Source organism: Polistes canadensis, unplaced genomic scaffold (assembly GCF_001313835.1).
Source record: "Polistes canadensis isolate GaletaPanama2010 unplaced genomic scaffold, ASM131383v1 scaffold_149, whole genome shotgun sequence".
In the NCBI taxonomy this organism is placed as follows: Eukaryota; Metazoa; Arthropoda; class Insecta; order Hymenoptera; family Vespidae; genus Polistes; species Polistes canadensis.
Window position 1 is genome coordinate 24,475 of NW_014569696.1, and position 25,969 is coordinate 50,443.

At 37.9% G+C, this 25,969-nt stretch overlaps 1 protein-coding gene across 1 annotated transcript in view; it reads left to right on the forward strand.

Annotated features, from left to right (window-relative positions):
* Positions 1 to 25,969, forward strand: part of LOC106788691 (homeobox protein homothorax) — a 326,486-nt gene that overhangs the window by 22,695 nt on the left and 277,822 nt on the right. Inside the window, exon 4 of the mRNA XM_014752177.1 lies at positions 2,959 to 3,150. Within this exon, the coding sequence (XP_014607663.1) occupies positions 2,959 to 3,150 (192 nt within the window). The remainder of the gene's footprint in view (positions 1 to 2,958; positions 3,151 to 25,969) is intronic.

Consider the following 25,969-nt stretch of genomic DNA (forward strand, 5'->3'; position numbering starts at 1 on the left):
CTTCAAAGGAGCCCATTGTGCCGTAAATGGGGTTCCCTGCTTTCCTTTTTTTCCTTTTTTTTTTTTTCTTTCCTTTCCTTTTTCTTTCTTCCTTTCTTTCTTTCTTTCTTTCTTTCTTTCTTTCTTTCTTTCTTTCTTTCTTCGTACGTACCCCGGATCTGTTCCATTCTTCGACGCGTTTGCCTTTTCGAGAGTCCAAGAAGAGAGTAAAAATGGCTGTGGAAGAGGAAAAAGAGTTTTTACCTCGTCCTTCGATTTTTTACTTACAATATTTTTTTCCCAAAAATTTGTATATCTATTTAGAAAAAGGAAAAGTAAGGTAAAAAAAAATGGAGGTGATCGGTGAAATGTTCATTCAAGTCGAGATAAAATTCACTTTCCCTTTTCTTTCGTGTTAAATCGTTGCCGTGTAGACAGCAGCAGCAGCAGCAGCAACAGCATCCCCTTTTCGTAGCTTTGGCCTTGTTAAATCGCCCATAAAATGAGAATAATCTCGAGTTACAGGCGACAGGATCCTCGTAGTCGTTTTCGAATATACTACTGCCATTGAGAGAGAGAGAGAGAGAGCTTTCTTTTTTTCTTCTTTCACGTGAACCAACCAACCAACCAGGAGGTTTACTACACCCGGTGTCGATATTTTATTATCAATTTGAAATATTTGTATTATATTATTTTCTTCATGATGAAAATTTATTTCCCGATGGATAGGTTTGCGGTTAAATATGTTGTTTGATGTGATAGTTGAAATCGTTTAGTTTATCTTTCGAAGATGGTTTTAGTTCTATACCAATGGTCATGTGAACCTTTCGCTTGTTCGATTTCTCTTCTTCTACTTCGAATAAGAAGAAGAAGAAGAAGAGGGATACGCTCGAATGCGAGTCGAGTGTTCCGTGTCGTCGGGGACCTCTTGGATCCTATGTCGAGCGGGGTGAGATCATGGTCTGCGGTGTAGGATAACGTCGTGACTCAAAGGGCCGATAGTTCGTAAGAACAAAAAATTTAAAGCAAGAGAGAGAAAGAATAAGAAGAAGAAGAAGAAAAAAAGACGCCATGCTTATGGGCATTCGTATCGTATGTTCCAGATCATAACCGCTCGCGTGGATCGTCGATGCAATAATATGACTTTCAGTTTGGTCACACCGCACGTTGTTTCATAAAAAAAAAAAAGTAATACCATATTCTGCCTGTTGATCGAATTAGAATGAGAGAAAGAAAGAGAGAGACTCCTCCTCCCCCTTTTAAGTTACTTTCCAGTTAATGATAGATATATTTTTATTATTTCATTTAATATATAATGATAATATTACAATTGTACTTGTATGTACAATTTATTAGGATAATATCGAAGAAATATATCGCAGGAAATGAAGAAAAATAAAAGAAACAAACGGTAAAACATTTTCGTCCAATCTTGTTCGTAAGATTTAAGAAAGTAGTTCTCTCTTATGTTATCGAGGTTTGCGACCGTGGAAAAAGAGAAAAAGATAGAATAGGTGGGTTGGTAGGTATGTCGTTGGTCCAACAGAAAAATAAGAATCTCAAAGGATATTAGGATGTTCGGCGAAGCGTATCAAAATCTGAGCTCTCAACGCCGTCCCACCACTACCACCGCCAACCACCATCATCATCATCACTGCAGCATGGATCTTTTAGAGATATCATACGAAAGGAATAAGTCCGAAATGAAAGTAGTCAAAGTAAAAGGAGGAAACAAAAATATGGCCAAAAATCCCAACAGATAAAATAAAAGAATGGAAAAGGAAAAATAAGTGGTCTTGGATTCTGGTTCGATATCTCTCGTTGGATGGTTGGTTGGTTAGCTAACTCGATGGTTTGTTGGGTCGAGTGTGCGTGAGCGTCCTGGCGAAGGAAGGCCGAGTCCTTTCGGCGATCATCGAGCAAGGAGCCCGTTTCTTTTCTTCGGTGAGCATTGTAGGCCGGTTGCTTCGACTCGACTCCCGGCGGATCAAATTCTAACCAGTTGGGCATTACAACCGCTGTCCTTCGAGAGCTCTTTCTCTTCTTCTCCTTTCTCCACTTCGTCGTCCTTTTCTCTTGATTCTCATCCTACGTCCTTCGAAGCTGCGTTAAAGAGAGTCTAGTCATCTCGTCGAAGGCATTGTGTTACCGTGTCGTCACGGTATACCATATTCCTTTTCATTCTTATTCTTATTCATCTTTTTTTATTCTTCTAAGAAAATTCTTCTGCACGTAGTGAAAAGATCGCCATCAAAGCTCGCACCTAACGAGAAAAAAAAATATGAAGTACAGGTGTAAAAAATTAATCACCTTCCAATAATAGCTTTTTTTTCGTAGCAGTCTCGTTTACTTTTTTCTGTTAGAAAGATACAAGAAAATATCTATCCTATTACCTGTCCATTTTCTTAACATTCTTCCCTTGCAAAAATATCCTCGGGTCAAAGTCGCTCTCGACCTACCATTGGACGTTCCACACACAGAGCTTATTCTTCTTTTTCTTTCCCTTATAGATAAATACCTAACGAGAGAGAGAGAGAGAGAGAGAGAGAGAGAGAAAGAGAGTAGCAGGAAAGATGGGGAGAAGGTTCCGTGGAAGAAGCTCCCCACCTTGGTTCCCCCTTGATTTACATATAACAAGATAACGATTTTTATTTGCTCCTCCCTTATATAATACATTTTTTCTAAATCGAATGGGTAAAGGGGAGAGGAAAGAGAAGAAGAAGGAGGAGAAGGAGGAGGAGGATGAAGAGGTGGGTCCTATAGGTCCGTCGGTGCTCATTTGCATACATAACATTCCGGTCGAGTGGCCACTGGTCACCACCACCACCACCAGCACTCTCCATCTTCTTCTCGGCATATCTATTTTTTCCTCTCTTCTATCAGTTAGAAAGCGTATAATAATAATAATAATAATAATAATAATAATAAAGGATGATGATCTGTGGCATTAGTCTAACATTAAGAACGATTTGTTTTCAGGTGCACGAGCTCTGCGACAATTTCTGCCATCGGTACATAAGCTGTCTGAAGGGTAAGATGCCGATCGACCTGGTGATCGACGACCGGGAGAGCTCGAAACCACCGGAAATGGGTAACGGGCTAGACGGAGGCGGTCCCAGGAGCACAGCCGACAGCACCAGCCATACGGACGGAGCTAGCACGCCCGACGTCGTGAGTACCTCACCATCGTCAACGTCTTACTATCCGCACGACGCGCTCACCCCCCACCACCACCACCATCACCACCACCATCACAATCACCACAATCACCATAATAATCACCACCACCATCACCAAAACCATCACCAAAACCACCACCACCACCACCACCACCAGAATAACAATAGCAATAGTAATAATTACGGTGGTATCGGGAGTACCGCGAGTACTAGCAGCACCCCTTCTTTGCAACTGAGCCAAAACCAAAGTCAAAGCCATCAGTCTGCGACTTCGCAGTCGAGCACGACAGCCAACCACAACAACAACAACAACAACAGTAGCAGTAACAACAACAACAACAACAACAATAGTAGTAGTAACAGTAACAGTAACAGTAACAGTAACAGTACCAACAATAACAACAACAACAACAGTCACACGACCACCACCAATAATACCGCTATTACCCCAAGTAGCGCCGCCACAACTCCCAACTCCCTAAAGCGTACGCACCAACAGATGATGATGGCAGCCGCGGCGGCATCCGCGATGGCCACCTCGCCGCACGCAGCCGCATCCGCGCCCCCTGCGCACGCGCACGCCGCCCTCGCCGCCTACCACACCATCAGCTCGGCCGTATACCCGTGCTCGTAATTGGCCCTTTGGCCTAAACGCCGACGTACCACCGCGAGCAGCCCTTCTTAACCTACTCTCATTTATTACATCTTATTCTTCATTATTCTATTCTTATTCTTATATTTACAATAAGTAATATTTATCTCTCTCTCTCCCTCTCTCTCTCTCTCTCTCTCTCTCTCTCTCTCTCTCTCTCTCTCTCTCTCTTTCTCTCACTCTATCTATCTCAGCAACTCATTTCTTTCTATTTTCATTTTATCACTAGAACAAAATTTTCCCATATTTTCTTAATTCGCGACGGTTTACTGGACTGGCGCTACTTGTCGGATTTCGTTAATTCTATCTTTATCTTTACCTATCTCTAACCTCTGTTATCTGTCTGCTAATCTTCTCTTCAACCCTCTCTCTCTCTCTCAATGTGTACATAATAATTGTAATTATTATTGTTATTTAGCGACGACTGGTTTCCTATAAAATCGATTTTTTCGAGATTCTTTGTTACTTCATTAGTCGATCTCTATATATCTCGTTTTTGATGTTGTCCTTGTTAAGTTTCATATTTCTTTTGTAAATATTTTACGTGAACGAGAAAGAGAGATAAAAACAAGAGGGAAGGGAAGGGAAGAGAGAGAGAGAGTGAGAGAGAAGGGAAGGGAAGGGAAGAAATAAAGAAAACGCGTATTTTGCCTGATAAAACCTGATTGCGTAAGACGATGAGGAAAGGGAAGTCTCGAAATGTATTCTGAGAATCTTAAGAATCTTGTTCGTTCGTTGACATCCATGCGTGTTCGGTTGATACGCGAATTCGTGAAAACATATTTTGAGATATTTTCGCAACAAAATTGTCTTGGAAAGCGGTCGTAATGGGCCATTATCGCGAATGGATAGAGAGAGAGAGAGAGAGAGAGAGAGAAGAAAAGATGTTGAAGTTGAGTGCAGAAACGAAATAGAAAGAGAGAGAAATGAAAACTCGTTTATTATGCAACTGATTCTCTGTCTCTTGGTTACTTACCTCTCCTTTTCTGCTTATTCATCTTCTTCATCCTTATATTATTCTATTTATTCTTTTGTACTTTTAATTTTAATTCTAATCCTTAATCATATTGTAAATCACATGCATTTTGGACGTTCGTTATCGAAATTAACTTGAGAGAAAGAGAGAGAGAGAGAGAGAGAGAGAATTAGTTCTCGTGCCGAAAAATCGTCGATGCGATGCTTCAATTTTGTCTTTCATACTTTCTTTCTTTCTTTCTTACTTTCGTCCCTTTCATTTTTCTACATTTTCCAAAACTTTCCTAATTCTTTGAATTCTTCACGTATCACAACCCCATTTTCCGAGGTCTACTCGCGGTCATGGCGGATCGAAGGGCACGCGTCAAATTTTCCGTACGAAAATTACTTTTATGTTTTTCAATTTATTTATTTTCTTTTTTTTTTTTTGTGCTTTTCATTTCTCGCCAATCGGACAATCCGTTCAACCAACGCCGGGAAAATTGTTTTTAATTTCTTCTTTGTTATTCTTATTTGACGAGATTAGAGAGAAGAAACAAGACGATTATTTTTTCGTAATCATTATTCCTAAAACTTGCCGTTTATTTTGAAATTTTTTTTATTGTTATTATTTTGTTAATTCTCTAAAGTAAAAAAGCAAAGATCGACGGGTGGAAAGAAGGAAGGAAGGAAGAAAGAAAGGATAATCGTGTTAACAATTAAATACTAATTAATGAATTAATCGTGATCAGGATATACGTAATAGGATTAAGATTATTTAAAGAAAAAAAAAAGTAATAATAATAATACTAATAAGAATAATATAAAAAAAAAAGGAAGGAAGAAAATGAAAGAAAAGATAAAAAAATGATCGCGGCCATAGTTGAGAAGGAGGAGGAGGAGGAGGTGGAAGAGAAGGTGGAGGAGGAAAAGGAAGTGGATACATTTGTGTCTATTTTTAAATCGCGGGACGTACTTTTTTTGCTCTTGTCTCTTTTGCAACAACAACAAAAAAAATATAAAAAGCATACATTTTTGCGCGAATCGGCTTAGCGAAAGAGAGGGAGAGAATATGCGCGCGTGAGAGGTGTGATAACAAAAAATGGATAAGAAAAAAAATAGAAAATAATATAATAAGAGTAAAATCCGCGTCTTTTGTAGGTAAATATTCTTATTAATCTTTAACTTATTATCAAGCTTCGAGTAATTTTTAGTGAAACATAAATTTAAAAAAGCACGACGTAATACGATTACTCTTGTCTGTATGTGTATATTATCAAAAGTATATTTACGTTTTGATACGACTAAGGACACGAAGAAAGATGCGATGAGTCAAGAAAGAGAGAGGATTATTAATTAATTATAATCAATCGATATAATATATCATTGTACGAAGTTGCGAGAGAATCGATCTATATATGTATAATAATATTATTATTATTATTAATATTGTATAATATTTCTTATAGTGATAAGGTCTCTATAGTCGATCGTCGTTCTTGTTTCTTTTTATTTTATTGTATTAATTGAATTAATTTGATATTTTTTGTATTAATTAATTAATCAAATAAAATATATCTCGTGTTTTTGTGCAATTATTTGATCATTAATAGAAAAATATTTGAAAGAAAATAATGATCGGAACTGTACGTTCGATGATCGAAGAGGCCTCGTCACAATCAGAAATTCTGTGAAGATGAAAAATCTGTGAGATGGAAAATAATCCGTGCGTTTCATCGTCATTTAAAAATGAAAAAGAAAAAGGAAAAATAATAAATCAATGTAGAAAGAAAGAAATAGAAATAACATGAAATCTAGACGGATGCTGCCTGACAGGTTGCGAAACGAGATTTAAAATGCCGATGAATTTGCATAGGTACTTATACTATATAATCAAACTAACGAGAAACTATTAATTATTCTAAAGCCGTACGCGAACGAGTCTCGACGTATGCGGATAACTTAAACGATGGTGGAAAAATATCTTGAATGGATAAGAAATGCAAAAATGTCACTAGGTATCGGTACTCGTAACTAGGGAGTTGTGTGAGGTACAAGTCCTGGTCGGCAGGGCGCGCGAGGTCCACCCCCCAATCCCCGTACTTAACAACCCTTGAACTTTTTCACATGACAGAAAAATTAATTTTTCAATTTTTTATATACATATAATGTATACATACAAAAGCAAAAAAATAATAAGTTTGAGAACAAAAAAGAGGAGATGAAAAAAACATGAAAAACGAAAAGAGCACATTTTTCGAACTCGTCTCCACTTGCTCCTGGTGCCCCAATTTTTTCATAAATGTGTGCCCAATCACATTTTTATTAAATACTTGCTGCTAACACGTATTTATCAAATTTTTATATTATTAATCTTTCTATATATATATATATATGCATATTAATTACATACACTTTACACACGCAAACAGAATTTTAATAACATGTTGATCGTTTGATTACACGTGTCTATCCAAGGAAGTTTATTTGAAACTTCTTTAACGAGATAATCACGTGCACAAATATACAGACACACACACACACACATATATATGTAGATTCATACAGGGTGGACAGGGAACGCGATTGGTGGTCTCGAACAACAGGTACGTAACAAAACAGTAAATAAAAGATGGAAAAATAATAATATCAAAATGAAATATAAATTGTTCGAGTAAATGGGCACCGGGAAGAGACTGGTAGTGATTGGATCGAAGGATGGTAGCTTCTTTTCATTTTCTATTCGATTCTGTATTGATCATAAAATGTCAATAAAAAATTAAACGAAAAGAATATTATTGTAAAGATAAAAAAGAACCATTTTATATGTATACGCACGCACACACACACATATATATATCTAAAGAAAAAAGTGCAAGGGTGTTGTACGGAAGTTTGGAAGGTGGGCTTCGGCACCGGTCGATCGGAACCCTAGTTACGAGTGCCGAGCCTAGGGCCGAGAGATTTCAATCTCTCGGCTTGTTTTTTATTCCCTTTTCTTTTTGATATCAGTCAACATCTCGAAGATATACCAATACCGAAAGAAAGAAAGAAAGAAGAAAGGAAAAAAAGGAATTAATCCTCAAGAACCTAAACCTAAAACCTAATGCGAGGAAAAGAAGATAAATAGGAAAAGTATGCTTTTCATATTAAAATCAATTTCTTTTTGTTCATATTTGTATGTTTGTTTATGTGTGTGTGATCCTATATACGAATATTCAATACATCCTAGGGAAATTTCGGTTTCATACTTTTACATCTGGTATATATGATTGTACGTATGTATAATACGTATGTATGAGTCTTTCAAATTAATATGAACGAACGAATGAACGAACGAATGAATAATTATTATCTAATTAGAAAGTTTAAGGTAAAAGAGATTTTAAGCACAACCACACCCCGTATACGTATTAGATATTAATTGTAAACTTGTGTGTCTTCCTATGTACGACGAGATTTTTATTTTTTCTTTGACACTTCGGAGACGACGCGTTGGACATATTAATCTTTCTTTTTTATTTTTTTATATATATATAAGGAATCATGCATATACAATCCTTTGCATTTGATCTCGCAGTTATGCATTTATTTACTTTGGAACGATCGACTATTTTAATGACAATCGTCATTTTCTTTTTCCCTTAGTTTTAAATATTTAATTTAAATACTTATTATTTTATATATATATATATATATATATATATACCGTGATATAGTTGTTTTTTATCATCAAGAGTAAGGGCTTCGAATTGTTTCTTTTATTTTTTTTTTGACTTTTATTAAAATATTTTTAGAACGCACGGTCCAAATGCGTCGCGGGAGGTTTCCGATTGCGGTCCTTTTGTATGAGTGTGTGTGTTACGAAAATATTGTAAAAGAGGAAAACTCTGCGAGGTAAATTGGGTGAGGTATGAAGGAAATGCAGATGATGATGGAGGAGTAAAAAGAAAAACAGAAGGGGGAAAGAAAAGAGAGACGAATAGGAAAAAGGAAAAGAAAAAAAAACAAAAATAAGAAAAGAAAATACACAGTAAATAAATAAAAATAATAAAAATAACGTGAATACTTAGTGCCATAGGTTGCAGTGGGCGTCCTCTTGCGCTCGGACTGTGTACTTAATTAATTAATAATCAAACGAAATGCGATTTAGCGACTAGAAAACAACAATGGGCGTGTATCCATCTACCTAATCTATTACGTAAGAGAGAGAGGAAACAAACAATTCTGCAAAAGCGATTAGGAAAAAGAGAAAAAACTACAATCGATATGAAATTTCTTTGAACATTGGAAATAAATAAAAAGAAAGGACGATAAACTTTTTATTGTGAAATTTGTATAACGTGATTCAATCGCTTTGCAGAATTTTTTCACATCGCAAAACGAAGTTTTCCTCTTTTTATTATTATTATTATTATTATTATTATTATTATTATATATATATTTTTTTTTTATTAATTATTCTAACGAGACTTATTCGTTCATCGATTGAAAAGAAAAAGATACGAAATGAATTTTTGTTAGAAAAATATTGAATGGGACGCGTTTATTGACGAGAAAATTTATCATGCGTGTTAGTTAAGTTTTTCGTTTCGTAATAATATATATGACTTTTATCTCTTTTTTTTTCTTTTTTTTTTTTTGTAATTATTATCTTTTATTTTAATTACGTTTTGTCATTTGTTTTAATGTGATTTTCTTTTTTGCATAGATAAAAATGCGCACGCATATGCAAATGTAAGGTACACATGTATAATATTATAGATATCTACGTACATTCGAGAATTGAATTATTGTGAAAAAGAAACGAACCTAATTCTAACGTTCCTTCATGTACCATGAAATTATTCTATGCGAACGCACGCACGTACGCACGCACGCACGCATACGCATACGCATACTTTGAAAATAAAAAAATATCCATAGGTATACTTTGACAAAATAATTCTACTACGTACAATCGCCCACGATCGATTAAGAAAAATATTATATATTCGAGTTTAGGGGGGTTTACGATAAAAAGAAGATGGTGGGACACATTTATCAAGAGAATGAAATTTAAATGAAAATAAAAAAAAAGGGATAAGGTTTTATCGAATTTTTGTTTATAACGAAAGTAAGCAGGTGCATGCGCGTGTGTGTTAAATTTACCATTTTCAAAAATTATTAGAATTAAGAGTAAAGAAAAAAAAAATGAAAAATAAATAAGAAGAAGGATGAATAAATGAAACTCACCCGACATTGTATACGACTAGCATTATACATATATAGTGATATAATATATTACCGATAATGAATACTTGTTTAAACTATTGTCTCAATCAACGTACATATTTTCATTATAAATAAATGTTAGCCTTGTTGAGTTAAACGAATCGTCGATCTGGAGTTTTTTTTTTCATTTGCAAGTTATAAGAAAATCTCTCTCGTCGCATTTTCGACATTTTCCCGCAATCCTCATCAGCTGCAACACATGCAAAACAACTAATCAACGCAATGGCAACGCCAACGCAACGCAACAACGTTTTAGAAGAAAATGGCGTAAGATAAACTTCGTGTCCTTATCGAATCAAATAATATCTATAAGATAGTATTGTATTACGTATGCGTTATGGAGATTAGAAATTGAAACAAAGTGCCAAATTATTTTTACCTAAAAGTACGGTAAAAGTATCCTTAAATTAAGGAAGAGCGCGGTAAGCTGGAGTTGATTTTTGTATTATTTAGCAAATAATACAAAGCAAAAGAGTCAACACGAATTTTATTTGAATCAGGTGGGTATGAAAATTTTTCTTCTGATCGATTAGAATAAAACAATTCTTTTTCTTCTCTCTCTCTCTTTCTCTCATACACATTGACTTCTTTCTAAAACGCAGAATAGTCAACGAACGAACGAACGGTCGATAAATCTCGGTTTAAACTCTCCGCTAATAAATATTTAACCCTTTAAATTTGCAACGACCCCGTGGCTTGTAGCAATTTGCATAAGACTTCTATTTCATTTACACATCGCATAATTGAATATTTAAATTCAATTGCCGGCCGTTACGCGCTCGCAGTTTCGAGCCGCAAAACTGCAGTAAAACTTGTAACGGGAGCACTTTGCCTCCACCCCCTTTACCACCAACCTACCCCACCAACGTACACCTTCTTCTCCAAAACTTCCTCTCGGTTTTCCCTTAAACGAAAACAGCTACCAAGGAAGGAAAGGAGCGTCCTTTGGTTGCGTACGTTGCTCGCGTTGTCTTCATTGCCACCCCTTTCCAAAGTATTTCTAAGAATAAGAATATTTTCCTGCCTTCAGGGATTTGCTAGAAGGAACGACAAATTTCTTCCTCTCTCCTCTCTTTCTCTTTTTAAGATTTGTTAATAATTTTTGGATCCCTTAAACAGGTATCATCGTTGGTATTCGAAATGTTACGAGACAAATTCATGTTATTAATATTATTATTATCGTTATAAGAAAAATGATAAATTGATTTTTATTTGAAAAGGTATTTAAAGAATTTAGGTTCGTGATCGTGAGTACGCGCGTGTCTCGTAGTTTCGGTGCGGTCCTGTTACCATGATGATTCTTCCGTCACTCCAAAAATATATCGAAAGAGGAGACATGGTATTTCCCTTCGCTTTCGTATAGTCAAATTAAAAGCGTTCTGCGTCGCGAGTCTTCCTTCCAACTCTCTCTCTCTCCTCTCTCCACTCAATTTTTTCTTTTATTTTTTTGTTCTTTCTACCAAATCCCTACTCACGAATCTTTCTTAGGGACAAATATTTTTAGAAAAGTCTCCGCGTTGGGTACAGATCAACGGCCACGCGTCTTTCCTCTTGCTCCCCCTGTCCCTCCACCAACACCACCACCACCACCACCACCACCTCCACCACCTCATCATCATCATCGTGTTTAGTTTCGTTCTTTTCCTTTCTCTTTCTATCTGTTAATATTCTGAAAAGGCATCTGCCGTCGAAGCACGTATGGCCGTTAGCACTTTCACGAAAGGGATTACCATTGTCACGTTATTCATGCTAACGATGATCGGCCGAGATCGGCCACGTTGATAATCTCCGTGTCACTAAAATCGAGGAGGCGGTCATTGTGAACGACATACTGACAGCATAATAAATTATCCTCACTCTCTTCTTCTTATTCTTATTCTTATTCTTCTTCTATCTTTCTTTATCTTTCTCTTTCTCTCTCTTGTCACTAACGTACAGGTATACTATAGCAAGTTGCGTACGAGGAGTCATCGTAATGCGATACACGACGATCCGGCACGCCCGTCTTAAGCGATAATCTCGTACCTCGGCGTCGAGTACAACCTGAATCCTCTATCTTCCTCGGGGATTTCGTGATACATAAATTCATATATATGCGTTATATACATAACATAGAAACGGTATTACATAGTTAGGTATTTAGTTATGTAGATACATGTGCGAGGAAAATTCACGAATCATCATCCCTTCGTTGTGTGGATATCTACGATCAAAGTTCTTAACGATTATCGATAAGTTGTAATCTCTGACACAAAGTAATGATAAATTTACACTTATCATATACCTTTTACCTTGGCAAGAAGAAGAAAAAAAAAAGGAAAAGATAAAGAATGAAAGAGGTATTGAGCAAATGGCGGCTTTCGGTGTCTCCAATGGTGGTAGGTGGATTCGTCATGTATACAAGTGATACTTGGGTGAATATATATGTGTTTTTGCATGTGAGAATTGTTCCCACACCCACGATACTGCGAAAGAGAATTCACAGGGTGGAGGACGGACGGAAGGAAGGACGTTTGATGATACACGCATGAACTTTCTTTGTCTCTCTTTTTTCTCTCTCTTTCTCTCTATCCCTATATTTTTTTTCTTTCATTTTCTTTCTATCAGACACACGCGTCTGGTCTCAGAACGAGTAACGCGATAAGTGTAACGAGTACTGCTCGACCAATTGCAGTATGCGACATTCCGCGCCTCAGAACCGCCCATTTGTGTACACAAACACCGACAACGACGACGACGACGACGACGACGACGACAAAGAGACTTTGCAATAGTTTTTCTCCTCGGTTCTTTTGTCCTACGTTTTCCGGTGCACCAAGGTGAACAACTCTACTCTGCTACACAAATTTTTATTTTATTTTATTCATTTTTCGTTTATTTCCATATGATTATTCGACAATGTGTTAAGGATAATTTTCTAGAAATGTTCTATAGATTTAGATAAAAATATTTTATAGACAAATTTTTATTTAAACTTTTATCTTGAGATATTAGCAAGTTGTATATATAATTAAATTTCGGTAAGGTATTCGATGTAATCGTGCTTTTATCATCCGTTAACGAGCGCGTAAGGGTAATCTCTCTTTCGCGGATTCAGTTAGAAATATGAAGAGCGTGAGAGAGAGCGTGAGAGTGAGAGAGAGAGACATTCGACGGGTCGATAATTACATCGCTACCAGCCACGGGGATGTATATTTTCATAATGCAATATCGCAGGGGTGGTTTTCTTTTCCGCGCGAAGGGGAAGCTTGTAGGGTTGAGAAAGAGGATGAGAAGAGAGGAGACGCAGGAGGTTTGGAAAAGGGCCGGAAGAGATGGGAGAGAAAGTGCGTGGAGGGTGTTTTGCTGGTAATTGGTGCCAATTTAATCCTGCCCTTCGCCCTTCTACAGAGCCCGTATTAACGCTAAGGGAGGAACTCCGAGCGAGGTTGCTGCTACGTCGAACGCTACGTTGAGGGTGGTAGGCCCTTCCACACCCTTCCCACGCAATACCATAAGAGAGGGAGAGAGAGAGAGAGAGAGAGGGCCACGTGCTTTCGGCTTTGCAAAAGGGCACTTATACTTTCGCACCTATATACATATATATATATATATATGTATTATACGTATAGATCTTTATAGAACTCTCATAAATGTGCACGCACACGTACCATCAACCAACCATCCCCGAGCTACGAAAATATAATTAACGGTAATCGCTCGCGTATATGGCTCGGATTAACTTTGGGACTGAGAGAGGGAGGAGGGAAAGAACTAGGGGTAGCCTAAATTCTTCTCTAGCTTATCCAATCGTGAGTTTGCTTCAGTTTTACTTCGTTCAACAGAAATTATATACTTTGGTGTTAGATAAAATTTAGATTTATTGTTTGTTTTTAATATCACACATATAATATTTTTATTTCCCCAATTAAATAATAATCTAAATAATTTAATTAAATAATATCATTGGAGTTAGAAAAATGCGATAAAATATCCCAACACTTTGTTAGATAAATATTAAATAAAATATCACGCACATAGATGATAGTTAGAGATTTATACGAGCATAGTGGGCTAACTTAAGGATTCGTGTAGCTTGCTTTAGTTTTTTCGTTCCTTATGGTAGATCGGTAAAATAAATTAGCGTTTCCCATCGTCTTGGAATAGTCAGAAGAGGAAAGTTTGGAGATCGAGAGATTAGAAAAGGAATCGTTTGGTCCCCCTGGTTTGTGTCGGGGGGTGGGTGGGGGAGATCGCGGCTTGTATATCGTCAAGGACGCTGTAGGGGAGTAGGCGGTAGCCGGAGACTTCTAAATGGGACTTCGAAGGGACTTTTCGAAGGGGACCTTCGTCTATTGTTCCTCCTTTCAGAATGCGATCGGTTTCTGTGGGTCTGATGGACCGCCGTGTAAAGTTCTCCGCGATGGCAAAGAGAAAGACCGACGATGGTTAAGAAGAAGAAGAAGAAGAAGGAAAGAAAGGGAGGAACGGTGAGTGGTCTCGCGAAGCGATGGCGACGGCAACGAAAGACCCCAGGGGCAAGGGGGGAAGAGGGGGAGGAGGAGGAGGAGAAGATGCCAGGAGATCTTGTATGCAAATTCCCTCGGTGCATCTCCGTGGGATCCTGGTGGGATCCGCGCAGGATTAACGGGCCGGCTTGCATGAAAGGAAGAAGAAGAAGAAGAAGAAGAAGAAGAAGAAGAAGAAGAAGAAAAGGAAGAGGAGGAGGAGAAGACGGAGGAGGAGGAGGAGGGAAGAAGTCTCTTCTCTTTTTCTCTCATCTTTTCTTTCCCTTCTTCCTCCTCTTTTTCTTCTCCTTCTTCGCAGAATTTCGGTCTTCTCTCGAGTCCTTCAACCTTCTCCTCCTCCACCTCCACCTCCTCCTCTCTCGGCATCGTCGTTCGGTTAGGCTGCCAAATAAGAGAACCGATCGCGTTTACTCGCGTAAAAGAGAGAGAGAGAGAGAGAGAGTCTTGGAGCGTTCGGGAAAAGAAAAGAGTTGAAATAAACTGGAGGAATATCTAGCTTTTTCTTTCTCCTCTTTATCCTTCTCTTTCTTCTTCTTCTTTTTATTTTTGTTCTTCCTTCTTAGCGTACGTATTTCTAAAGAATAAGAGAGAGAGATAGATAGAAGGGGGATGCATTCCGCGGCATCGATGTCGCCTAGCTCGAAACGTGTCTTGCTATCTCTCTCCTGCGGATCTTTCGCGTGAAAATGTCGAGATAGTGGACGGAAGGTTAAGAGGAAGAGGTGGAAGGAAGGGCCAAAAGGGAGAAGGGAATGAGAGATGCCGAGGTGCGAAGAAAACTATTTGCCGAAGATTTTTGCTTCTCTCTCACTTGTGGTGATGGGGCACCCTTCCCCTCCCCAGTCCCCCCAGCCCCCTGCCCCCCCGGTTAGATATACGATCGCGAAAGAAGAGCGCAGATACGTGAGCGGCGTGCAAAAGGGGATTCTCTCGCGAGTTAAAGTCGCCGTACTGACGCGGATTTTATCGTTATTGCCTTGTGTTTCTACCAAGACTAACAAATACAGAGAAGGAGAGAGAGAGAGAGAGATAAAGTTGCGAGAAAGGGTGCAAAGGTGCGGAAAAGGATTCTCGATCGGTAAAGAAAGATCTTTTGTCGGGTTGCCGGTGTCGACTTCTTCAAACGTTTCGAACGTTTAGAAAAGGATTTAGAGTATCTTTCGTACTGTGGTAATAGCTCCTACGTGTTGAGAATCTCAACACTTCGATGGTTTATCTTTTTATGGACATTAACACGAGTTTAATGTCGTTTTAATGAAATTCATGGGATACTTAACGAATATCATCAAAATCTTTTAATTCGAGTATACGGGTATAAATGTGTTTTATTATTTACAATTTAGGGATTTATTAGGAAATAAATGATTATCTCATTGTACATAGACGTAATTAATCGAATATTAAATAACCATCGTCGATTCGTTGGCTTGTTATTTTTGAATGAAAGTAATCTAGCATACGTCGGTAGAAATCCTATTACAGGATTAAAGGGGAGGTCATCCCTTTCTCTCTCTCTCTCTTCTTCCTCTTTCATCCACACGCATATCATATACGCGTTAAGTTTAATCGTTGCAAGAGACCCTTTTCGTTTATCGAAAAAAAGACATACGTAACACCCACCCTTTCTTTCAAAAAAAAAAAAAAAAAACACCAAATGGTACCGGCACGCGGATATGCGTCCGAGTAAATTGACCGGATGAGGAGAGGGAGAAAGAGAAAATATAATAATATCTCTCTTTACTCCCTTTCCCTTCCTTGTTCTCAATGTTTCTATTATTATTTTAGTCTTTGTTCGTCTCGAAATCTTTCGTCGTCTACCTTGGTAGGAACGGTCGATTTGCGAGCAATAAAACGACAATGTTTGTAAGTCCTTGTGCTTGCGTGAGTTGTCTGTTGAGTCGTCTTCCGTTCGTTCGGCTTCGTAAATTTTCCTAAACGTCCCGGCATGGTCCAGTCTCGGTTCTTCGGCAATTTATGTTCCTTCTGTCGTTTCTTAGAGTATCGTCGCCCGCCTGACGAGTTTTCGAAAGAACTGAATCGTCTTATTTAGAATTTGATGTAAAATGGTGGGTTCCTTTTTCGGTTCGTAGTCATTGCTGCTTTTATTTTGTTCTTTTCTCTTTGTTTGGTTCCATCCAAAGAAGCTAAGAAGAGGGGAAGCGGAAAAGGAGATTAAACATTGAGATCGATACTACCCACACCTTCGAGAAAATATATCCATTCGTTGACGGATCATCAATTGGATTCCTAACGTTCCGTTCGTATTTAAATCGACGTTTGTACGCTTGGCCCCTGCGTGTCGCTGTCTTGTAACAATTTTCGCGCTTCCCCGTGCTGAACATTGTGCAACAACTAGTATAGAGAATCCTAACCGAAATAGATCAGGGATGATTCGAGTGGTCACGACAGTGGCGCGTCTTCGATTAATCTTTTATTCACCGATATTCCATTTGCGAAACTTTTTGAAAAATATTCTTTGAAATAATCTTCATCATAATAGAACACAAAATCATAATCAAATCCGAATAAAAAAAGAAACGTAGAAGAGTTTAATCATTATTTGTATGTGATTACTCGTTGATGTGCAAACGGTGTTAAAGATTTGCTTAGGAACGACGATCGTTCGAAACGATTGGCCGACGACGAAGCCTTGAAAGACGTGCCGCTGAGAGGATCAGTCATTCTGGGCGGTGTGAACCACGTATTCTCTTCCTCGTACAACAGTGATCAGCTAACGCGTGTGGGCGCCTGAATCTTGAATGACTCTGGCGGAATCGTTTCTCCATCTCTCTTCTATTTAAACGAGGGGGGTCGGGGGTTAGGGGATGGGTATACCTTTCCCTGTCGTCGAGTCCTACAAGCTGACGTATATACGTCTCCTCGCGAGTACTGGCTCCCACGAAGTTAGATCTCTCTCCACGAGAAGAGTCGCATTTGTCATTCACCAATGGGTCCCCGTAAGATCTCGCGCAACCATGGGTGGCCATTGTCGCCCAACAACTTTTCTTATCTCTACCAATCGACAATAGACTTTACCCCCTGTTTTCAGTTTACCTTTTTGTATTTTTCATTTATTCCTATTATCCGAGATCTTTTTAGCAATGATATTTTCATATTAATTTAGATGTTAGTAGAGTCAATGGTTTCATTCTTAAGTATCACTATTTATATTTAATTTTTGTATTTTTTCCGTAATAATCTTCTTTTTTTTCTGATCATCTTACACAGAGATAGTAGATAATTTAATTAGAATTATAATATACTATAAAATAGTATCGTTTGCGGATAGATCGTTGCGTTTTGGCAACATTCCTTGACTACGTTTAAATATCACTTTTGTCAATTTAAAAAAGAACTCCCTGTCATGTTTTTCAAATGACATCTATTTCCGGACAACCGAGGAATGTTTTTTCTGTTTCCTCTCCACGTGTTTTTCATTGCCATCGAAATACTTGGAAATCTTTATTCCCACGGTTAAGAGAATGATCCTGAGACGCAAACGTTTCTTTTTCTCCTTCATTCTTTCCTTTTTTTTATTTTCTTTCCTTTTCATTTGTTCAAAAATAGTTATCATACGTTTAAACGACAGATGCACCGAAGTGTCTTTTTGGCAGTGAAGTTTGTTGTTATATCGTTTGGCTCGGACGCGTGCCGTGACTAATGACGCTCGTAGATCTGCGAGACCTCTTATTATCTATGATTTTGATTAAAGGTAATGGGACCGCGAATATGAGATAGACAGAGAGAGAGAGAGAGAGAGTCAACAGGTCCGTTCGTCTTCAATCTTAACCTCGTTATATCTCAATTTTCTTTGAAGTTTCTCGTCTCCCTTAAATCGTTAAATAAATTAACCGATTTTAGAAATGACTATATCTAATTTACTTACCTGATTTATTCTCTCTCTATCTTTTTAAAAACATGAAAAATATATTGTTAGTAAAAGAAAAAAGCGTTGCCGTAATAGTACCGGTTAAATATTATTTTTGCTCGATTGATAAATTTTTACGATATCTACGCGTATCGATTTTTCTCTCTCTCTCTCTCTCTCTATCTCCCTTTCTCTTTAAGACACGTACGTCACGTAAGATAAGAGACAAAGTTTCAGGAGGATGGACGTGTGCGGATGATCGAACCGGGCAAAAGCTCGCGACGTCTATATGGAAGTGTGACATCTTGACGGTTATTCCTGGCTGCTTCAGCGTCTGCCCTCTATTAACATGCGCGTGTTCTCCCTCTCTCTCTTTCTCTCTCTCTTGCTTTCGGTTTTACTCGTTTTTCTTCTCTTCCCGCCCCACCTCACGAGCCCTCATTCGATGGGTAAAACAGCCTCGAAAACCCTGGCAACTCAGGGTGAGGGAGAAAGAGAGGACTACTATGACTCTGCTAAGACTAAGACGAAGACGAAGACGATGAAGGCGATGACTATGACTACGACGAAGATGAGAAACACGTGGAGGGAGAAGGGAAAGAGAGAGGTTTTAGGAGAGAGGTTCGAGAGGAACAGGGTTATTCGTTCGTCAGAAATAGTGGCACTTCCCTGTCTCCGCGCCAGCCACCACCGATATCTATTCCGGCGTTGCAAAACAACATCTAGCAACGTCTTCTCATCGGTTGTGTGTATCCACTCTCTTACTCTCTTTACTTCTCTTTTATATTTCAATTTTATTATCTCTCTCTCTCTTTTTTCTTTTTTTTTTTTTTTTATTTTATTTCTTCTCTTCCTTAGGTATATTTTAGAATCAATTCAGATTGTGTTTCGCACGTTACGTAAAAATAATATCAATCTTTCGTAGAATAGAGTTTTTCATTTTTATTTTCTATATTTTATATATGCAAATATAGATAAAGAAAATATAATAATTATTTCATTAATATGAAAATTTATTAACCGATTTTTAAATAAAAATAATATATACACTTTGATATTAAATTGAAATGAAATGTCGACGCGTATATGGTAGAGTACTTGAAGAATATTAATAATTATCGTCGTATAAATGAAAAACGATGTCAGATATTACTCGAAACGATCAATAAATGGATCGTTGTAATCAAACGCGATTTAATCCAATTTGGTTTTATGAATACCAGTTACACAGGCAGTAGAAGGCACAAGCATGTATCAAGAATTTAATGTTGAGGAAACACCTGGTATCGTGGTCGTTGTTGTCGTAGTTGGTTGTGTCGGCAGTAGTATTGTAATAAGAAAGAAGAATAAGAAGAAGAAGAAGAAGAAGCCAAAAGGTGGATAACTCTCGGCTAGGATGCACCTTTCCTTCTTTGTATGCGGGTGCAGCTGTGTATAGTTGAGAAGAAACGAAGGAAGGCGCTTGTTAGTAAAAGGGATTCGAAAGTCTACCCTGTTCGTTTTATCCTCGCGGATTTGAATTTAACGTTCACACTGAATTAGGATGAATACCCTGTTTCCTATATGCATGTACGTGTGTATGTTTTTTTTTGTGCGAGTACGTGGACGAGTGTATGATATATAAATATATATTTCAGGGTTCTGTACGTAGTCGTCGTTATTCTCCTATTTCTTTTTATTCCTATACCGGGTGTTTTGCGTTAAAGTCAAACTAAGTCTTTCGTTCTTTCGTCTGTATAGAATTTTATTATTCGATCGGATTGATCTGATTATGTTTAACATTTGACAGCATATTCGTTTTTAAATAAATTTCTTCAATACATTTAGATTTGAAATGTGCAGCAAATATTGTTACACAAGTTGGAATATAAATTTGTATTCACGATTTGCTCGTAACATTTTTTTGTTTTTTACAGTTGAGGAAAGGGATTTAATCATTCAGAATGTATCGTGAAGGTGATAGAATAGAGAAACGTTAGAGTTTGAGAAAGGGGAGAAACAATGTAGTTAACTCGTCGAAGGTAAGGTACGTCGTAAATCAAGAAAACGAGCATCGACGTTCGTAAAGTCATCGAGCATGATCAAGCCCCGATCATAGGAATAGGTAGGAGAACCTATTAGCTTTCTAATGCTGTTGCTTTCGTGGAAACACTTTGAAATTTCATGGAATCGATTCTGAGTGGCCTCGATAAGTGCCAAGTGTAACTAATCGTTCACACGTTTTCTTACTTTACATTTTCTTAAGGATTCTAATTCGATATAGAGTTATACAAAAATTAAATGGATAGAAAATTACATTAACTGGGAGGGGGTTTTATATAATAAATCATTTATAAATAGAAAAGAAAATGAACTAGTAAAAATTATATAGATCAAGAGACAGAAAGAGAGAGAGAGAAAGAGTACAAAGGGTAAAATGTTGAAAAATAAAATGTTTAATCTACGAAAGCACGCGAAAAGATAAAGTTTATCGCGGTCCAATGGTAAGTATGTTAATGACTTGGAGCCGACAGGGTAGCCACGAATCTAGACGTCTTTTCTGCTTCTAGCTTCTAGCAAAAGCTAAGCTAGCTGCTAGCTCGCGTAGCTTCTTCTCTTCTACAGTTGTGCGGCACTTTGGTGCTCCTTGCCAACAAATAGTTTAGCATCAATCCCGACGTCTTATTATAACGTTATTAAAATAACCGGCCCTCGCCAAGTTAGCACGTTTGCCATCCTCCTTCTTCTCTTTCTTCCTTTCGTCTCTTCTTCTTCTTCTTCTTCTTCTTTGGCTCTTGCCATTCGTTCGTTCGTTCCTTCGTTTCTTCGACCGTCACGACGAGTACAACTTTGTGCTCCCTGAAAACAGATCCGAAAACGTAACGTTACGTTTTCTTCTCTCGGTGGCGCCATATCTTCCCCCGATTCTCCCCACGTCTCTTTTTCTCTCTGTTTCACTCGCTTTTATATGCCAGTTGAAGTTCTTAAAGTGTCCCTCTCTCTCTTTCTCTCTCTTCGTTTCTATATATTTCATCGAGTTATTCGAGTATCTACTCTAAAATTCACAAAGTATTTCTCACCTTATTGCGCAGTATCAAATTTTCGGTTCCCAGACCAATGTATTTTTTATTTAATGGATTTTGTTTATGATTAGACACGATTATCACATTTGTTTTTCTCCAAATAAAATAGATCCATTCGTATTGGTTTGTTATATTTGATATTATTTTCTTGTTTAATTTCGTATTTCGTGTATATGCTACGTGTATCCGATAGTTGTGATCGATACGTCGCGATATTAAGTTGCTTTGTAGAAAAGAGATCGAAAGATCGACGGAAACGGGACATTACGAAGAGTAAATGGGCTTCGAAGGTGATGGCAAAAACCTCCCCCCTCCTTCCTCTCTCTCTCTCTTTCTTTCTCTCTTTTAGATCGACTCTTTTTTCCTTTTTTTTTTTTCCTACACCCCTTCGAAATCTCTCCTTTTCATATCTCTCGTTCGGGCACCCCGATCCCGCCGCAGGCTTTTTTCATTGAAAAATATTGCAAATTTCCTGCCAACCTTTTTTTCCCTTTCCTTTCTCTTTTTTTCGCTCGATCCCCGAACAAAAAAAAAAAGAACGGATCGATCTCCGAACGATAATATTCTTCTCACCTCGTGATATATATTTCGTTGCTTCGTCGAATAATCAAGATTATTCAAATAATCGATAGAAAAAATCAATTATTATTATTTAATTCTAAAGATAATTCGTAGTCGTTTTTTCACCCAGTAAAATATTTTTATTTATAATCTAAAATATAGAAGAACAATATTAAAATGAACATTTAATTCTGTAATTTGATCTTGGTATTATGAAAATAATCGTTACAGAAAAAGATCGAGTATCATTAAATCTTAAAGATAATCGGCGTTGTCTTCGTCGTCATCGAGTATTCATTCGTCTCGTGTAAAAAAAAAAAAAAGGAAAAAAAAAGAAAAGTAAAGAAGCTTTATAAGAGTATCCTATCGTTCTTGTCGCTTAAACTTGGTAGGAAAAAATTTAAAAAGAATCTTGTATCGAGATAAAAGCACCGTTTCCCAAATGCCTTCTCTCCTCGGTATATGGCTGGCGTTGGGGTTCCCCCTCGCAAATCGTTTATCCCTCTTGTAGAGTGCCTTCTACACGCTGGATATTGTATTACAGGGTTGAATATTTAACGAGAACCGCGACACTTGGCACGAGGGTAGAAAGTTCACCACTCCCACGAGGTATAACCACCACCGCCACCACCACCACCACCACCACCACCACCACCACCACCATCACCATCGAGCCCCTAATTCTTTTCTCCTTGATCTTCTTGCGACGGAAAAATAAAGACAGGCGGACAGAAAGACTGACTGACTGACTGACTCACTGACGATTCGGTTAAGTATGGAAATTTTTTGACTAGAATATACAACGATACCTGGTGAACGATCTTTTTCTATATATATATATTTTTTTTTCCCTTCCCTCGTCCGTATTTTCTCTCGAACAAAGTTATTTTTTCTTTCTATTAAGAAGTCGAATATCTTCACGAACGTTGACCGTAAAAAAATCTTCAGCTTTGTTCGTTTTCATTCTATGAGAAAAAATGTAGGGACGAAGAATGCATTTTCTCTCTTACCTGCAGCTAGTACTGGATACCATCCCTCTTTTCAGCCGTGAGAATGACAAACTCTGAGGGTATATCATAAATACGACGGGCTACTTGCATCTGTCATCTTTTTTTTTCTTCTTCTTCTTTTTATTGTTCAACTTTTAACGTTATAGAATTGATAGTTTCTGCTAATATTCTTCGCGGGTAGAATCTTGGCGTGTGTATCTTGGAAGTTATTTTCTACAGTAGCAAAGTAAACGTCGTAAGTAATTCTTGTCTATTCTCGGTAGAACCTAGGCTAAAGAAAAATATATAAAAGAAAAGGAAAAAAAAGTAAAAAGAAAAAAGAAAGAAAAATGGGAAAGGGTAGATACAGGGGAATAAGCAGGAGAGAGATAGATAGAGTATTGTGTATTGTGTAAGTGCAAGGAACGAAGGCATATCATCCCCCTTCTGTGTTTCATCCTGCCATCTTACTACCGTGCAACACCATAAATCACCTCGACAAATTTAATTATCCTGCTGTCTGCGATAAAGCCCGGCTTGCATCCTCCTTGTTGTCTAACTTCACCTATCTAGCAAGCCCTTAAGCCTTCCGCTTCTTCCTTCGGCCAGGTCTTACCCCCCGCCCTCCCCTCCCCTCCCCTCCNCCCGCCATTTTACTCAGCCGTGCACCATAACTTCCGTACTGCTCTTTAGCACCGTCTATTTCATCTTCTAAACACTCCCCTCCCCTCCCCTCCCCTCCCAATTTCTATGGAAAATCCATGAAGGATGTAACGGATCGTTACTTACATATCTACGGATTGCGTAACTTCATTATTCCGGACGATTAATGTTCTTGTCTGTTCGCATCTTACGTTCTTAAATCCAACGAATTGCTAATTTATTTTTACTTATTACACAATAGTTTAATATCACAGATAATAATATAATCATTTTTTCAACAAATATTTCAGATAATTACAAGTGAAATATATTTAGCTTAGAAAAACGATAGGGTTTTATAGTTGTTTATCTTTGTTTGGAATAGGATCTAAAAGGATTAGCTGATCCTTCGATTAGAAAGGATTTAACGATAGGTTGTATTCCCACAATTAGTGGAAATTGAGGTTTATCCATGGCGAACCGAGTAGTTACCTCCTATTCTTCAATAGCTTTACCGAGATTAACGTTAATGACGAAGATAGTTTGTTAAATATTAAATAGTCATCCTAAAGAGCTTTTACACAGATTTTCTTGTTGTTACTACGAATATAATCGGTCATTGTTCGTGAATTTATTTAGTTTCTAAATTAGATTTTATCGCGTTTACTTAAGGTTTAACAAAATTACAAACAGTTCGACGTAACTATACGAAATTCAAGTTGAAATAGCGTGAGTTCGAAAATGGATAGGAAACTAGCTAACTCACCTTTCGTTCGAGAGCTTAAAGCTCGATCGCTATTAACCGTTCGGGATAAAGCACGACTGCCCAACGGTTCTTATCTCTGTCATCCCTATGAGATAAATCTCTAAACAGAGAGAGAGAGAGAGAGTACTAGTAGCAGTAACAACAGCACCAGCACATCAGCAACAGCAGCAATGGTAACAGCAAAAGCAGCAGCAACACTACCGAGGATCTACCGATTACCGTTCACGGATTAGGTTTACGCGAATAGTGCATTCCGTTATCGCTCTGAGTATAGAGAGGGAGAGAGATGTGCCGAAAGTCTAATAGGTTTCCTTCCAAAGTTTCCAAAATTTTCAACTTTCCTTTATCGATTAGAATGTACAATAGATAGTTGAAAGAATCCAGATTCAATTGGATTGGATTATAATGATGATGATGATGAAAACGATAGTCGTAATATTTCTTATTAAACAGACTAGAAGAATTTAAAAAATGAAAATAAAAGGATCCAGAAATAAGTACGTTAGACTATGTGTAGGTAGGTTCTTACATTTCTATCTCATTATCTCAAATTCTTCCCTTCTCTTCTCCCTTTCTCTCTTCATTGAAATCATAACCGCCCCCGCTGGAGATTGGCATAAGGCAACTCGAGCAAACCGCTCCCTTATTGTCGTGCTTGGGCTGCTCGCATTATAATACAATTTTCAGTAGTTCTAGCCGAGTACTCGAGGGAATGAGATCGAAAGAGAGAAAGAGAGAGATATAGAGAGAGAAAGAGTGCATCGGGGGTAGGTAGGAAGGTATATACGCGTGTACGGGTATGAAGTGAACCGGTGGCAGCCAACACAATGCACCATATCAAACAAAGCTGCTGCGCACGGGACTTCCATAGAAGTGTGGGTGGGTATGCGAGGTGTAGTATTACTCATTCAAATGATCCTCTCTCTTCCTTCTCTCTCCCTTACTCACTCTTCTCTCTTCCGTAGTGCTTTTAATCCGTCGAGGCATTCACATCTTCTATACTCCAGTTAAATAAAGAGTCGTACTCGAGCGTGCTCCTGTTGCGCGTAAGCTTCACGAGCTTTCCATCTCTCTTTATTTCTTTCTCTGTATATATATATCTGTGTAGTATGTGCTTACCTAAGAGAGAAAGAGACATCTCGCAAACCCCTTTTGCCTAGATTTCATTTTGGAAGCAGTACCACCGATGGTGGTACACTATTGGCTGCTGCTGCTGCCGTTCTTACTCGACGAGCTTCCTCCTCAGTTGTCCTCCATTGTATTCGACAACTTTTTCCCCCATTATTCGAGTCACATATCGAGGACGTGCGCCGGTGCCGCTGGCATGGGACTGAATTTCGTCCTCCTTTTCTCTTTTTTATTATTATTATTATTATTATTTATTTTTTTACTTCTTCTTCTTCTTCCTTTCTTTCCTTTACTCCTTTAGTTTTTTGTTTGATTTGATTATTTCGTCGTTCGAAAGATCGACAAGAAAGGCCCCACTATGTGAATAACTTCGACTATTCCTATCCTAAAGGATTCAAATTCCTTTT